Raw genomic sequence first — 15080 nt, 5'->3', positions numbered from 1 at the left:
TTCATACTGGGTGTCTTTGTGTGTCTTTAACGGAGACCTCTGGGTCCTGATTTGAATGTCTCTGGCCTTTTTGTACATGACCACCATCTTTCTACCCAGGGGGCCACTGTGGTGTGAGGTCAGTATTGAGACCACCAGGGGTGTGTCCTCTTTGCCATTCCCTTTGTGATGGGGGCTGTTCCTGGGTGAGAAGTGACAACCTCTTCACATACTCACTATGAGCCCCTGAGTTAGGACAGTGGCGGAGGTGACAGAAGACAGGATGGACTCCAGAGGAAGAAGACAGACAGAGCAGTGGAACCTGGCTTCCCAGCATGCTGCTTCTCGGTCATTCACCTGGCCTGTGCTCCTCACAATGGCAACTCCTAAATCTGGGATGAAGACAGATGCAGCTTTTACTGTGTCTTTGTAGCAAAGGCCCTGTGGTGGTTTGATTGAGAATGGCACCCACAGCTCAATGTTTGAATGCTTGGTTCCCGGTTAGTGGAACTGTTTTGGAAGATTAGGAGGTGTGGCCTTGTTGGAGGGGGTGTGTCACTAGAGAGCAGGCCTTGAGGTTTCAAAAGCCCATGCCAGGCCCAGACTCCCACCCCTGGCACCTGCTGCCTGTGGATCAGGATGTAAAGCTCTCAGCTACTGCTCCAATGTCATGCCTGTCTGCTTCCCACCATGATGATCATGGAATAACCCTCTAAAACTGTAGGCAAGCCCCCAGTTAATGGCTTTCTTTTGTAAGAGTTGCCATGGTTATGATCTCTTCACAGCAATGGAACAGCAAGACAGGCCCCAAGGTTGGGGTTAATGTACCATACCTTCCTTCCCTATTCCTTCCTCCTTTTTCTTTCCAGCCTGACCTCTCGGCATGGCCTGGATGTTCAGAGCCTGGAGCATCAACATCCCAAGCACCGTCTAGTTCAAGCTCCTGGGAAGGGAATGAACTCAGTGTCTCCGGCCCAAAGCTTGGACCAGAACCCAGGCCACCCTGGCTGCAGAGCAGAATGCTAACACTGATTCAAAAATGGGGTCGGTAGTGGAGGGTGTGGGGTGAAGGTACTGCTTATGGAGCCTGGCGACCTAAGTTTGAGATACAGACCTCACAGGAGACAACTAACTCCCCTAAGTTGTCCTCTGACCCCCATATACTCCATGGGGGGGGGGAGACGAAGAGGAGGAGGAAGAGGAGAAGGGAGAAGAAGAGGAGAGAATATGAAGAATAGTGGGTAGTGTTGGGGAGAGGACCAGAGTTCAGAACCTTGCTCCGGACCATCTCCCACCAAAGTTAATGGAGAAATAGAGAGAGCCTCTAGTCCGCTAACATTTCCCAAGGGATCCCGGGATCCTACGAAAGGCTGGTCCACCCAGTAAATACCTGTCTCCAGACTCCGGATGGAGCTGGGATGGGATAGAAGCCGCTGGTAGAGACACATGGGTGGCACGCATGGATGGGAGGATGGGACTCTGCCCCTACACGTGGGAATTTCCTTCCAAAAAAGAGAAACCGAGTAGGGAACTCATTTTCTTGAATCACTTCCTGGCTCTCCAACTGTGGTCTTTCCCGTTTTTTGGCTTTGCGGTGATGCTGGGGACTTCCTTAGACCTCTCTGTCCCCAGTGGGGACGCTTTCGGTTCTGCGGAGATTTCCCGGAGGTATTGGGGGAACCCTGGGTATCCAGTGGCGACCCCCAACCCCCCAGTCCCTACAGGAATCCTCCCCTCTACTTCTTGCAAGCAGGGGGGTCCCTAGCCCTGCTATAGGTGGCTCTTGGGGTCCCGGGATGTAGAGAAAGGTCTCCCCTTGGGACCACGCCTCCTGCCACCTAGGTGCCTGTCCCTTAAACTCCCGGGGGGAATCAGACTCTCGGGAAGGTCCTGGGGAATTCCCTGCCCAGCGACTAGCCCGAAGCCCTCATGATTGGTGCCTGAAGACCCCGCCCGCTTCCTGGGCGGGGCCCTTGGCAGGGACTTTGGAGTTACTAGAGGCACCACCCTTATCAGTGATCTGGCCGCTCGAACCCCGCAATGGTGACTTTGCCTCGGCAGTGTGTGCTCTGGGGCTGCTTGTTGACAGCGGTGAGTGGCTTCTGTCCCTATCCCAAAGGATTTGAGAGCGGGAGATGGAAGGCGGAGAGAAGACGTCGGGGAGGAGATCTTCCTAGCTGATTTGGAGGGGAAGGTGGGAAGGGGTGAATAGGGCGGGCAAGATCTCTCTGATCTTGACTATAAAATAAGGTGGGTGGGCTGTCCCTCTCTCCAGTCCACAGGGGGAGCTTAGGGAGGGTATGCTTACACAGCGGTGCCTGGACGACTTTATCTAATCCGAGCCTGGGCTCAGGAGCTGGCCACAGAGATTGGAAAGGGTTTTGGAGTGCACAGGAAGACAGCCTGGCTAGGCTTGGAAGGAGCAGGTCTGGCCTGTTTCCTGTCACTTTCCCGTTGTGGATAGACGCCATCAGTGGTTATTTTCTCCCTGCTAGCTGGGGCCACTTTCTTCCAGGGCATCTTGTAGGAACCAGACCCTGGGTACTTTCTTGGAGAGGTAATTTAACACCCACCACACCGCTACCATAGCCAAGCTAATCTAGGAGGAATCCCCATGTTGGTGCCTCTGCTTCTTGAACTTAAGATGGCATAGGAGATACCCAAAGAGAGGAATAGCCGTGGAACTCAAGAAGGGGTGAAGAGATCAGCCTCGGTTTCTCCAGGTACCAGAATGGCTCAGACCCAGCCAAGCACATCTCCGGGATTTTCAAAGCTACCACTTGATTCACTTTTGGTTTAGATGTATTTCTGCAGTTCCTCATTCTGGAGGCTGGGAATCCCCTGACTACCTGAGTCTCATCCCTGCCCCTCTGGCTGGGCTCCCCATGTTTTCAAGTGCTGTAGAGTCTTGTTGGTTGGAGACAAGGACTTAGGTATTTAAGCTGACTTTGAATCACCCACGTGGGCAGGTGTCATGTTACAGGCGTGGCTTTCTGCAGCTGAGACAGTCAGTGCTGTGTAAGCACACACTATCAAGCAGCAGGATTGAGAGAATCTCAGTACCCCAGGTTGACCTCAAACTCCCTATGTAGTTGAGGATGTCTTTTAATTTCTTTCTTTTTTCCCCTCATCTTTTTGTTTGTGTGGTTTGTATGTGTGTATACATTTGTATGGGAACATGTGTGTTCTTGCATATGGTGGCCTGAAGCTGATATCGTGAGTCATTCTTGGACACTCTCTACCTTTACTCATTCAGGGAGGGTCTCAATCAAACCCAGAGCTCCCCATAGGTCAGGTCTCACTAGCCAGCTTGCTTTGGGGATCCCCCGTCTTTGCTTTGAGAGGCTGGAATTACAGGGAGGCCTCTACAAATACCTGGCATTTACATGTGTTTCTGGAGATCTGAACTCTGATCCACACATTTATGTGGCGAGCACTTTAGTGGCTGAGCCGTCTCTCCTGTCCTTGGATTTCTCTGTAATGCTGGGACTACAGGCATGCATCACCATGACCAGTTTTATGTGATACTTAGAATGGAACCTAGGGCTTCATGGATTCTGGGCAGTCATTGTACCAACTGAGCTGCATCCCCAGCCAAGGGCTGTAGATCCTGACCTGTGGCCTGGGCAAGGATAACTGTGGGGGTCAGCAGCAGAAGAGAGAGAAATGAGGAAGCTGCTTTACAAGCTTTCATTTTCACTCTGTGGTTCTCAACCTCTGGGTCTCGACTCTGTGGGGGTGTTGAACAACCCTTTCCCAGGGATCGCTTAAGACCACCAGAAAGCACAGACATTTACATTATGATTCATAACAGTATCGAAATTACAGTTATGAAGTAGCTAGGAAAATAATTTTATGGTTGGGGGTCACCAAACATGAGGAACTGTTAAAGGGTCACTGGTCTAAGCAATGGCTTTTAGGGAGACAGGATGCAGGAGGAGGGTAGAGTGGGAGAGAAGTGGATGAGGGCATTGCGGGAGGAATGGAGGAAGAAACAGAGGTGTGATGAAGGGTAGTCTGGACCACCCAAGGGCAAAGTCTGCCCTTGTGAGCCCCATCTGGGCTCCAGGTAGGTGCTGGGCCCTGACAGAAACAGCAAGTGCTATTTAGCAAGGTCTTTCTGTGCACGGGACTGGGAGAGAGATTGCATACAGCAAGGTGTTTCTGTGCATGGGACTGGGAGAGAGATTGCATGCAGCAAGGTGTTTCTGTGCACAGGACTGGGAGAGAGATTGCATACAGCCCCCATTGGATTTCTTCCGACTCTTCTGTTGCACAGATGACCAAAATGAGGCTCAGAAAGGGGGCGAGTTTTGCCCAAAGTCTCTCAACATGGGTATGAATCTATATCTACCTGACTTCTGAACTTGCCACTCACATGGTGAAGGGTCCTCACGCTGTGGCCCTGAGAACTTTGTGGGGGAAGGACCGGTGCTTTGGGGAATGGAAACTGGGGCTGGCGAGCCATCAGAGGAAAGGTGTCCTTTTCACCTGCTCGAGGATGCCATCAAGGACTTTCACTGCTCTAGAAGTAGGGTGGGAAGTCCGATGAGGTGTCCTGGGGATGCACTGTTGCAGGAGGAGCTTTCAGATGGATTTCATCAAGTGATTTGCTCAGATACCCAGGTTGAATTAGGGCTATCCGTTAGCCAAATCCTGGGGAGTCAGTCAGTTGCCAGGGTACGGGACACCCACGCAGACACCTACCATGGTAGCCTACCAGGCCATGCACATGTGTTCTTTCACGTTCTCAACCCAACCTTCGGGGCAGGTGTTATTAATTCCATTGAAAGATGATGAAACAGGGCTAGAGAGACAGTTTAGTGGGCAGAGCACATGCTGCCAAGTTCAGTTCTTGGTGCCCGCAGTGGACTGGCACACGAATAAAATGATAAAAACAAATCTTTAAGGATGAGGAAATGCGGCCTCCTCAGAAAAGCAAAGTAGTTTGTGTTGCAGAGTGATTTTGTCTCATCCTCAAATGTGGGCTCCCCCCCATCCCTAGCCTTGGGTTTTTCTTTTTCTTTTGTTTTGAGACAGGATTTCCCTGTGTAACAGTCCTAGCTGTTCTGGAACTCACTCTGTAGACCAGGCTGGTCTCGAACTCACAGTGATCCACCTGCCTCTGCCTCTCAAGTGCTGGGATTAAAGGCGTGTGCCACCACCGCCTGGCCCTTGGGTATTTCTAAAATGTGGCCTGACTTTAAGGAACGCACGTACAGGCTGGAGGGATGGCTCAGCACTTCAGAGCATGTGCGGCCCTCGCAGAGGGCTGGGGTTAGGTTCCCAGCACCCACACGAGCAGCTGGCAACCTCCTGCAGCTCTAGCTCCAAGGAGCATCTGGTTCTCTCTTCTGACCTCTGAGGGCACCTGCCCTCACACACACACACACACACACACACACACACACACACACACACACACACACACACACATACACATACAGACACACATATCTACCTATAATCAAAAATAAAATAAATCTTATGGCTAGGAGAAGAGCACTTGTTTCTCTTGCAGAGGACCCAGGTTCAGTTTCCTGGCACCTACAACCATCCTTGGCACCAGTTCCAGGGAATCCTCTTGTGACCTTCAAGGGCACCAGGCACATAGCGGGGTAGGCAAAATACTCGTACACAAAATCAATAAACCTAAACATTTTTTTAAAGTCTTAAAAAACAAAACAAAACAAACAAACAAGTCAGTTGGCAGTGGCTCACGCCTTTAATCCCAGCACTCAGGAGGCAGAGCCAGGCAGATTTCTGTGAGTTCGAGGCTAGCCTGGGCTACAGAGCAAGATCCAGGACAGGCTCCAAAACTACACAGAGAAGCCCTGTCTCAAAAAACCAAAAAACAAAAACAAACAAACAAACAAACAACCCAAAAACCAACCAACCAAACAAAAAAACCCCAAAAAACAAAAAACCCAACCAACCAACCAAACAGCTCCTCAGCTCCAGGAAAAAACAAAACAAAAACCCTCACATAAATCCTCAGGTGCGAGCCTGGGGCAGCAGCTCAGTGGCTGAAGCACCTGCTGTGCCAGCCTGAGCACCCGAGTTCACCCCGGAACCCATGTGAGGCAGTGTGTGGTAGAAGTCTGCAGTCTAATGTTCCTAAGGTGAAAGGGGAGCCCCTGATGTTTTCAGGCCAGCTAGCTGGGCACGTACAGCTGAGAACAACCAAGAGACCCTATTTGAAACAGGCGGAAGGTGAGGATTGACATCAGCCTCGTGCCCTGACCTCCACACACTTGCATGGTGGGCAAGTGCATGCTCCATGTCTCAAACAGGGCAGTGCGCATGTGCACACACACTAAAGCACAGACTCATGTTACAGTGCTTTAAAAAAACTTTCACACTTTAAAAATTAATTTTTTGCCGGGCGGTGGTGGCGCACGCCTTTAATCCCAGCACTCGGGAGGCAGAGCCAGGTGGATCTCTGTGAGTTCGAGGCCAGCCTGGGCTTCCAAGTGAGTCCCAGGAAAGGCGCAAAGCTACACAGAGAAACCCTGTCTCGAAAAACCAAAAAAAAAAAAAAAAAAAAAAAATTAATTTTTATTATACTTAGGAATATATGTATGTACGCATGTATGTGTGTATGAACACCACAGGGTATGTGTGGAGGTCACAGGGTGATTTATGGAAGCCAGTCTTTCCTACCAAGTGGTTCTTAGGGGCTAAATCAGGTCATCAGCCTCGAAGTAAGTGCCTTGACCTGAGCCATCTTGCTGTCCTGTCCTTATTTTTTTTTTCAAGGATCAAGACTTTTCAAGAGTTAATGCCTTTCCTTCCTTCCTTTCTTTTTTGTTTGTTTGTTTTTGAGACAGGGTTTATTTGTGTCATCCTGGCTGTCCTGGAACTTGCTTTGTAGATCAGGTTGGCTTTGAACTCACAGAGATCTGCCTGCCTCTGCCTTCTAAGTGCTTAGTTTAAAGGCATGCACCACCACACATGGCTAGTTAATGTTTTTCAAAGACTACAGAGTGAGTTCCAGGACAGCCAGGGCTACACAGGAAAACCCTGTCTCAAAAAACTAAAAACTAAAAAACAAAAACAAAAGCAAAAACAAAAACCAGGCCCAGGGCGGAGGCTCTCCGGGAGTTCAGCTCCGAGCTGAGGTTTACTAACCTTGTTAGGAGTCTGCTGAGTGTATTTTTAGGGTTTCTTTTAATTTATAGGAAGTGATACTGGCTGTTCTCTCAAGGCAACAATAGACTTCCAGTTAAGAGAAGTGTGTTTGACTTAGCAAGACTCAACCACTAGCATGGGTGGTACCCAGACGTAGAAATGGAGAGAGTCAAACAGTCTGTGGAGAGAGAGGTGCGGAGAGCTGTGGATTCTGCGCCTGTGGGACTCTAAGATGTGGCCTGACTTTAAGCACTTCAGAGCATGTGCGGCCCTCGCAGAGGGCTGGGGTTAGGTTCCCAGCACCCACACGAGCAGCTGGCAACCACCTGCAGCTCTAGCTCCAAGGAGCATCGGGCTCCCTCTTGTGAACTCGGAGGGCACCTGCCCTCACCCAGTGTCTCAGCCTCGTGGCGGCACAGTGTGTGGCCCTCTGCAGAACGATTCTTGCCCTTGCAGCATCAGTCGATGTGGAGCTGGGGACAGAAACCATGGTGGCATCAGAAGGGGCTGAGGCCAGCTGGAGCCAGCAGCCTCCCACTCTAGAGGAAGTGCTTGAGTTCTCCCTTCCTGCCGGGTCTTCAGGAGCCCTGAGGAGTCAAATGCATCTATCTGGGTTAGAGAGTTCTGAGTCCTTGCTTTGTAAGATGGCCGAATGACTCTCTGGATGCTTTTTATAACCACACCACTTGGCAGTATAGTAAAAATCAAATATACCTCATACTGCAGGGGCTTTCTTTTCTGCTTCGGAGTTCCACATGGGCTATATAGTGTATGTCTTGGCTAACTTTCAACATGCCTGTCAAAGATCCCTTCCAGTTACACACTTCTGTTTTTAGGTCCATCTAGGACAATGCAACACATGCACAGACAAACAGTACGTCTTCAATGGCCAGTGCTGCGATTTGTGCCAGCCGGGTGAGGTGACAGTCCCTCCAGCCCCATACCAAGACCCTTCCCTCTTAGTTTGCTGGCAGATGCAGACCCCATGTATGAACTGTGAACTCAAGGCTGAAAATGACTCACCCCCACCCCCTTCCTTGATGCCAGGCTGCCCCGTGTCTTCCATCATTCCCACTCACGTGGGTCTGAGATATCCGTTCCCAAGCTCCACTCCCCCAGGCCCTGGCTCATCGGGTAGGGACAGGATTGGAGTGAGCTGCCTCACGTCTTCCTGTTTTTTTGTTTTTTTTTTTTTTCAGGAATGAGACTGGTGAACCACTGCACAGATGTCACCAAGACCCAATGCCTTCTGTGTAACTCAGGCGAATACATGAACACGTGGAACAGAGAGTCGCGGTGTTACCAGCATACACACTGTGAATCCAGTGCGTGGGGCTGTGTGGGGAGGTGCACTTGAGAACTGGGTTGATATTCCTTAGCAATGGCATCCCTCCGATTTCAGTAGCCAGGGTCTGTCCTGGTGGGTGGGAGTCTGGGTTGAGTTTGGGCTGTTGAATAAGTTAGTTAGGTGATCGTCATCTCTCCTAGGAAGTCAGAGTAGGAAAACGAAATGGTGTGGGAAGTAGGGCTCTTGGCGAGCGAGTGAGGCCCAGGGGGTTTTCCCATTCTTCCTTCTCATCTCTGCTCAGATGAAGGGCTTCAGGTTGAGAAGGAGGGCACCTCGGATACAGACACCATTTGTGCCTGTAAGAAAGGTCTACACTGCACTAGCAAGGAGTGCAGGAGATGTGTTCTGCACACATCCTGTGGCCCTGGCTTTGGAGTTAAGCAGATGGGTAAGTGGCCCGCCCGCCCCGGGAAGCAGCTGTGGGTGGGAGAGAAGAGCCGGGACTGAGCAGTCAGCCTTTGGTTCCCCAGAAGCTGAGGGGATAGAGACTCCCACCTGGACTGGCATCTTCCCTCTGGTTAACAGGAAATGGAATCTTTTGCATTCTGGCTGTGGTTATGGGCAACTTCCTGGGGAAGGGGAAGGAGACGCCTGCGGGGCTGCAGCCTTAAGGGGCGGCCACTGCACTGAGACAAGGAGCAGGCAGGTGCTCTTTCCTGCCCTGCTTGTCTGCTGGTTCCCTTGGGAGTCAGACACTGTGACCCACTGAGATCGTTGATACATCCTCCCCACATGCTCCCAGCCACAGGGACTGATGATACTGTGTGTGAACCCTGCCCAGCCGGCTTCTTCTCCAACGAGTCATCCACTTTTGAAAAGTGTCATCCTTGGACAAGGTATAAATAAGGATTGCCTCTCCTTAACCAAAAGTAGTGTGGGTCCTGTTGCAATCTGTTCAGTCACCTGCCGTTCAGTCCCCTCCCCCGTGGCCATACTCACTTGTGACTGTGACCTCGTGGCTGGCCTAAGGGACACGCTGCATTTTTTTTTTCTTGTCTGCTCTTGCTTGGTTAATAGAATCTGTCGATCCCCCATCTCCTTGAAGCCTCTCTTCTTGAGGCACCATGGCACCCCCTTTCTCCCCTTTTCTATTCCTTGTCAGTTCTTCCACTTTCTCAGTGTGTGTGTGTGTGTACGTGTACCCACTCCTGTGTGTGCATATGTATGTGTGTACGTGTACCCACTCCTGTGTGTGCATATGTATGTGTGCACACCTACATGTGCGTGTGTGCACGATATCAACTTGGGGTGTTGTTCTCAGGCACTGTCCACCTTTTTCTTTAGTTTTGAGGCAGTCTCAACTGGAACTTGCCAAGTAGACTAGGCTTCCCGACCAGAGTCCCAGGGACCTTTCTGTCTCCTCCCCAGCACCGGGATTACAACCACGTGCCATCAAGCCTGGCTTTGTTTGTTTTCATGTGGCCCCTAGGGATGGGACTCACTTCCAGGGCAGTCAGTGCTCTCCTGACTGAGTTATCTATCTTCCCGCCCTCCTTGACTCTTGATTGTTTTTCTGGGGCTTTGTCTTGCTCTCTTCTCCCCAGTCACTTTTCCCACCTCTCCTGGGCTGTGGTTCCATCTTCCCCTGGATCTGTCATTTGGGCCCCATAGGGTCAAGTCCCACTGCTGAATATCCAGAATGGGTCCCTAGCCAAGCCCAGAGCCCCAGATGAAAGGCAGGTTCCGGCTCCAGGCAGTCACATAGTGAGCCGCCCACCCTTGCCTTCACCTCCACTTCAGTGAGGTCTGGTACGAGCCTCTTGGGAATCCACCTCATTACTCTCTAGAGTGGCCGCTCGGGCCTCATCACTGTGGTGTGGTGACTGCTTCACCTCCCCACAGGCTCCCTGGGTCTGGTGCCTCCCTTGACTGATTCTGCATCATATTGCCATTGTGAGCTTCCGTGGCCCCTTTTGGATCACGGTACTTAGTGACTTAAAGCACTCCAGGCTCTCTGCTGCCTTTGGGAGGAAGCCCTGACGCTTTGGTGTTTGGCTGGGGTCCACCTCATTCCCTAACTCCTCCCTCACACCCTGCACCCTGCACTTGTGCCCCTGAGCTTTGCTTCAAAGCCTCCTGCCTAGGAGAGCCCTTAAATACATGCCCAATTAACAACTCAGGCTGTTTCCTCAGCACCCCTTCCCAGAGATTCTGCTAGTAAACAAGCAAACACATTCACACACACACACACACACACACACACACACACACACACACACGACATTTTTTTGTTTATTTATTTTATTTATTTTATTTTTTTTTTTGAGACAAGGTTTCTCTGTGTAGTTTTGGTGCCTGTCCTGGACCTCATTCTGTAGACCAGGCTGGCCTTGAACTCACAGAGATCTGCCTGGCTCTGTCTCCCGAGTGCTGGGATTAAAGGTGTGAGCCACCGCGGCCCATCCTAAACTAGAGCTTCTTAACAGGGACCAGTTTTGCTCTCTGTGGGACACTGGCCATATCTAGTCATCTTTCAGATGCCATAATTGGTTAGGGGACTGTTCCTGGCATTTAGCTGGTGGAGACAGAGGCGCTGCTATTCCGGGAAACTTAGGACATTTCCCAGTGCAAAATACCTGTGGGTACTAAGATTGAGATGCTCCACCAGAGACCAAACTCATCACTTCCCATTCCTGCCTGAAGGTCCTGCCTTTGAACAGTGCCTCTCTGTTTTAGACCTCATCACAAAGCCTGGATCTCACCCACACCCCTAGTTACCCCTGCTTCAGTGTGGGCAGCACCCTTTCCTTTCCCTTGCGTGTTCCCGTCCTTCCCATAATGACCAGCTCAGGCTGCGGCGCTGTCAGAGTCTCATGCTCAGTGAATTTGGACTTGTCACTTGCTGGGCGACGCCCCTGGGCTTGGAAGTCTTATGGTTGGGGAGCCCTGTTCTCTCTCTCTCTCTCTCTCTCTCTCTCTCTCTCTCTCTCTCTCTCTCTCTCTCTCTCTCTCCATATATATATATTTCTCACCCTTCCTCTCTGCACATGTATGTGAATGCCCATACATGTGTACACATGTGTCTTTGTACAGCTGTGAGGCCAAAAAGATGGCGGTACTACAGGAAGGGACGGATCAGACTGATGCTGTCTGTGGTAAGTTCAGGGGAGAATGAGTCAGGCCAGTTGTTTGGGAAGGGAACTGAAAGGGGAGACCGAGACACACAGGAACACTGGGGTAAAAGAGCAAATTTTAAAATCAAGTAGGAGATGGCCTTACCTATTGGTTGTAGTATTAAGGCAACTCCACGTAGTTAAAAGGGAGGTTTATTTTATGGGGTAACTTACAAGTGAAGGGATAGGTTACAGGGTCTGGGAAAGGTGTAGCGCAGTCCGGAGGTGTTCTCTGGAGAACTCTGCTCAGTCTACCTTCAGCGTCCAAGATCCAGGAACCAAGAGAGCCAGCACATCCGGATCTTGGGTCTTAAGGGCTCCTGTCTCGGCCCTGCCTTGTAGGCATGACAGTCACCGAAGCCTCAGTGGGGGTAGTCCTTCCAGGTCAAAGCTGGAACAGCTACCCACTACACTTGCCAGATGCGTGACCCTGCGTGCGTCATTCTAATTCTGGCTCTGGTTCCAATACAAGTTTAAAAGCCAGGTGGGCCAGTGTTTGTTCTGTTGGTGTTTGCCTCCCTACCTCTCAGGTGGGTGTGGTGGTACAGACCTACAGTCTCAGCACTCGGGGGGCTGAGGCATGAGAACCCCAAGTTCAAGGCCAGCCTGAGCCACTTAGTGAGACCCTGTCTCAAAGATGACTTAACCTTGATGATTGGGTTTGTTTGCATCTCCTTAATTTTTGTGGGGAAGGGGTTGCACCCCTTGCCTCTGAGGCCACCTGCCTTTTGGTCTTTTTTCTTTGTTACTTAGAGTAGCGATTTAGACAAGAGATACTTTATTTCTCTCCTCCACACTTGCACAATGCAGACACTGGAGCTGAACAGCCACCGCCTAGGGAAGAGAGCAGGGAGTGTGAGAAACAGGCGGGCGGGCGGGCTTTCCCTTCACCACACAGCTGCTGAATGCCAGGTGGGAAGTTGCCTCACTGGGGCTGATCCTCCCAACTGGAATCTCCCTGGGCTAGAGAGATGGTTTGAAGGGTAAGAGTGTTTATTGTGCAAGCATGAGCTAGGCATGGCCACGTGTGATTGTGACCCCACTGCTATGGGGAGGGGGACTGAGAAGGAGAACTGCTGTAGCTTGTGGGCTGCCGGACTAGCTCCAGGCTCAGTGAGAGACTCTGTCTCAGTAGAAGAAGGTGACATGTGACAGAGTAGGAACCCACATCCTTCTCTGGCCTCTGAATGTGTGCACAGATGCACAGACCTGCACATATACCAGACCCATGAACACTATATCCCCCCTCCTGCCCCAATATGGAATCTCTCAATTCATAAACATTGGCAAATACCACAAAGCTTTTAAAAAGGTCCCCTAATGGCAATGTTACCCACAATGCTACTGCTTGAAAGCTCTGACATCACAAGGTCCAGATGCTAGAGGATGCAGCTGCTTTGGACAAGAGCCAGTGGCTCCACTCAGGACTGTTTCTTCAGGTTTGCAGCCCCGGATGCGAGCCCTACTGGTCATTCCCCTCGTGATGGCCGTCCTCATCACCGTCTTCGTGCCCTTGTATTTCTGCATCAGTGAGTGCCCACGTGGAGAAAGGGAGGGAGGGAGGGCTCAGCTGGGCAGAAGCAGCTGGTGGTTGACCCTGCCCTGCCCTCCCAATGGTCCCACCCCTTCTTTTCTTTTCTAGAAAAGGTGATCAAGGAACCAGAGGATAATAAGGTAAGCCATCCTTGAGGGAGAGATGATGGGAAGAGTGGGCAGGCAGGGAAGCTCATGGTGCAGGGAGACAGATGACTACTCACTGGGCAAAGTGCTTGCTCCGTAAGCACAGGAACCCGAATCGGGATCCAATACCTATGAAAAAAGCCTATAACACCAGTGCTGGCAGACTGACTCAGCAAAAATGGTGGAGCGTGACATCGACCTCTGGCCGCCATGAGTGCATATATGGGCACGTGCACATACACCCAGTGCCACACTCCACGTGTACATGTGCGTGTGCCAGCACACACACACACACACACACACACACACACACACACACACACACACAGGAAAACAGGCTCAGGGTTTGTCCCTGGGACCAGTAAGGTGACAGTCGGCTACTCTTACCCCTACCCAGCCCTGAATCACGGTCTTTATTCCTTCCTCCAACCCAGTCACTTCCCCACTGGGAGGAGCTGGGCACCATGGGCAGAGTAACCCTGCCCGTGCTTCCCTCCGGCATTGAACTTAGGGAAGTCCCGCCTTTTTTAGGGACCAGTAGGTGGAACCAGAGGGGCAGCTTCTTCCGCTAGCTGGCTCTGACTCTGGAAGTTCCTTGCCAAATTTCATGTTTCCAGCAGGGGGCAGAAGGTATCCAAGAAATCAGCTTCGATACCCCTCCCCCCAACACACAAACATAAGGGGAAGGGACTTGGAGGCAGGATAGCCCTGTGGCTAGGGGTGACCTTGGATCTCACACCCTGACTCCCCAGGCCCCACCCACGGATGAATGGAAAGGTCCTGTGGAGATAGACACTGCTCCAGTGCAGGAGACCCTGCATGGGTGTCAGCCTGTCGCACAGGAGGATGGCAAGGAGAGCCGCATTTCGGTGCAGGAGAGGCAGCTGACGGGCAGCATGGACGTGAAGCACCTGGTCTGAGATCCTGGAGCTGTTGCAGGGGCAACGGCAAGGGCCTGGCTCAGATGGCTGCTGACGTTTGAGGTTTGAGAGGAGCGAAGATGCAGCCCGCTGCGGTGAACTCTGGTGCCTGCCCCGCTGTGGTCGCGGCGTCGGCGTCTCCCTCGACTTGCTTCTGAAGATGGAGGGAAAGCTCGGGCATCCAGGGTCCACAGTGATATGCACAGAGTGCAGCAGTGCAGGACCCGGAGTGTATCGTGGCAGCTTTCACTACTGTAAGGAGTGGTGGACTCCAGAGTCTGTGGCTTTGTGGCTTGTGCTGTTAGAAGGCACCTGATTGCCCATCCGCAGGGACTGGCTAAATAAATCTGTAATATATTTATATAACAGAATCTCAGAAATGCTAGTAGGTGGTACCAAAAAAACAAAAAACAACCCCCCCCCACAACAACAACAACAACAACAACAAAAACAGGCAGTGGGATGATGGGTGGAGAAATGGCTTTTAAAAACATACCCAGGCAGGTAAGAGGGCTTTTGTGGGTAAAGGCGCTTGCCACCAAAGCCTGATTACCTGATTTGAATCCCTGGGACTACATGGTAAAAGGAGATAATCAAATTCAGAGGGCTGACATTTGACCGCCACAGGCACTCTGTGCTACATGGTCATGCATGCATGCATGTGTGTGTACGTGCATATCCTAAGATGGGTGTGGTGGTTCATGCCTGTAATCCCAGCACTCAGGAGGAAGAGGCAGGAAGACCAGGAGATCAAGGCCAGTCTTGAATACATAGTGGATTCAAGGCTACATGATACTGTCTCAAAAACAAACATGTGCTGGGTGGTGGTGGCACACGCCTTTAATCCCATCACTAGAGACTCAGAGGCAGGTGGATGTCTGTGAGTTCAAGGCCAGCCTGGTCTACAGA

The 15080-nt window shown here is 51.3% G+C and overlaps 1 protein-coding gene across 1 annotated transcript; it reads left to right on the top strand.

Moving 5' to 3' along the window:
- Positions 1-1939: 1939 nt before the first annotated feature.
- On the top strand, positions 1940-14540 carry Cd40 (CD40 molecule). Its single transcript, XM_076571169.1, has 9 exons — positions 1940-2070; positions 7947-8025; positions 8310-8435; positions 8700-8846; positions 9201-9294; positions 11492-11553; positions 13011-13100; positions 13214-13245; positions 14004-14540. The coding sequence occupies exons 1-9, from the start codon at positions 2020-2022 to the stop codon at positions 14169-14171; spliced, it is 849 nt and encodes a 282-aa protein (XP_076427284.1). The 5' UTR covers positions 1940-2019; the 3' UTR covers positions 14172-14540.
- Positions 14541-15080: the final 540 nt, after the last annotated feature.

This window comes from Peromyscus maniculatus, chromosome 4 (genome assembly GCF_049852395.1).
Source record: "Peromyscus maniculatus bairdii isolate BWxNUB_F1_BW_parent chromosome 4, HU_Pman_BW_mat_3.1, whole genome shotgun sequence".
Lineage (NCBI taxonomy): Eukaryota > Metazoa > Chordata > Mammalia > Rodentia > Cricetidae > Peromyscus > Peromyscus maniculatus.
Note: the sequence above shows the minus strand (reverse complement) of the source record. Positions and strands in the feature narration are given on the sequence as shown.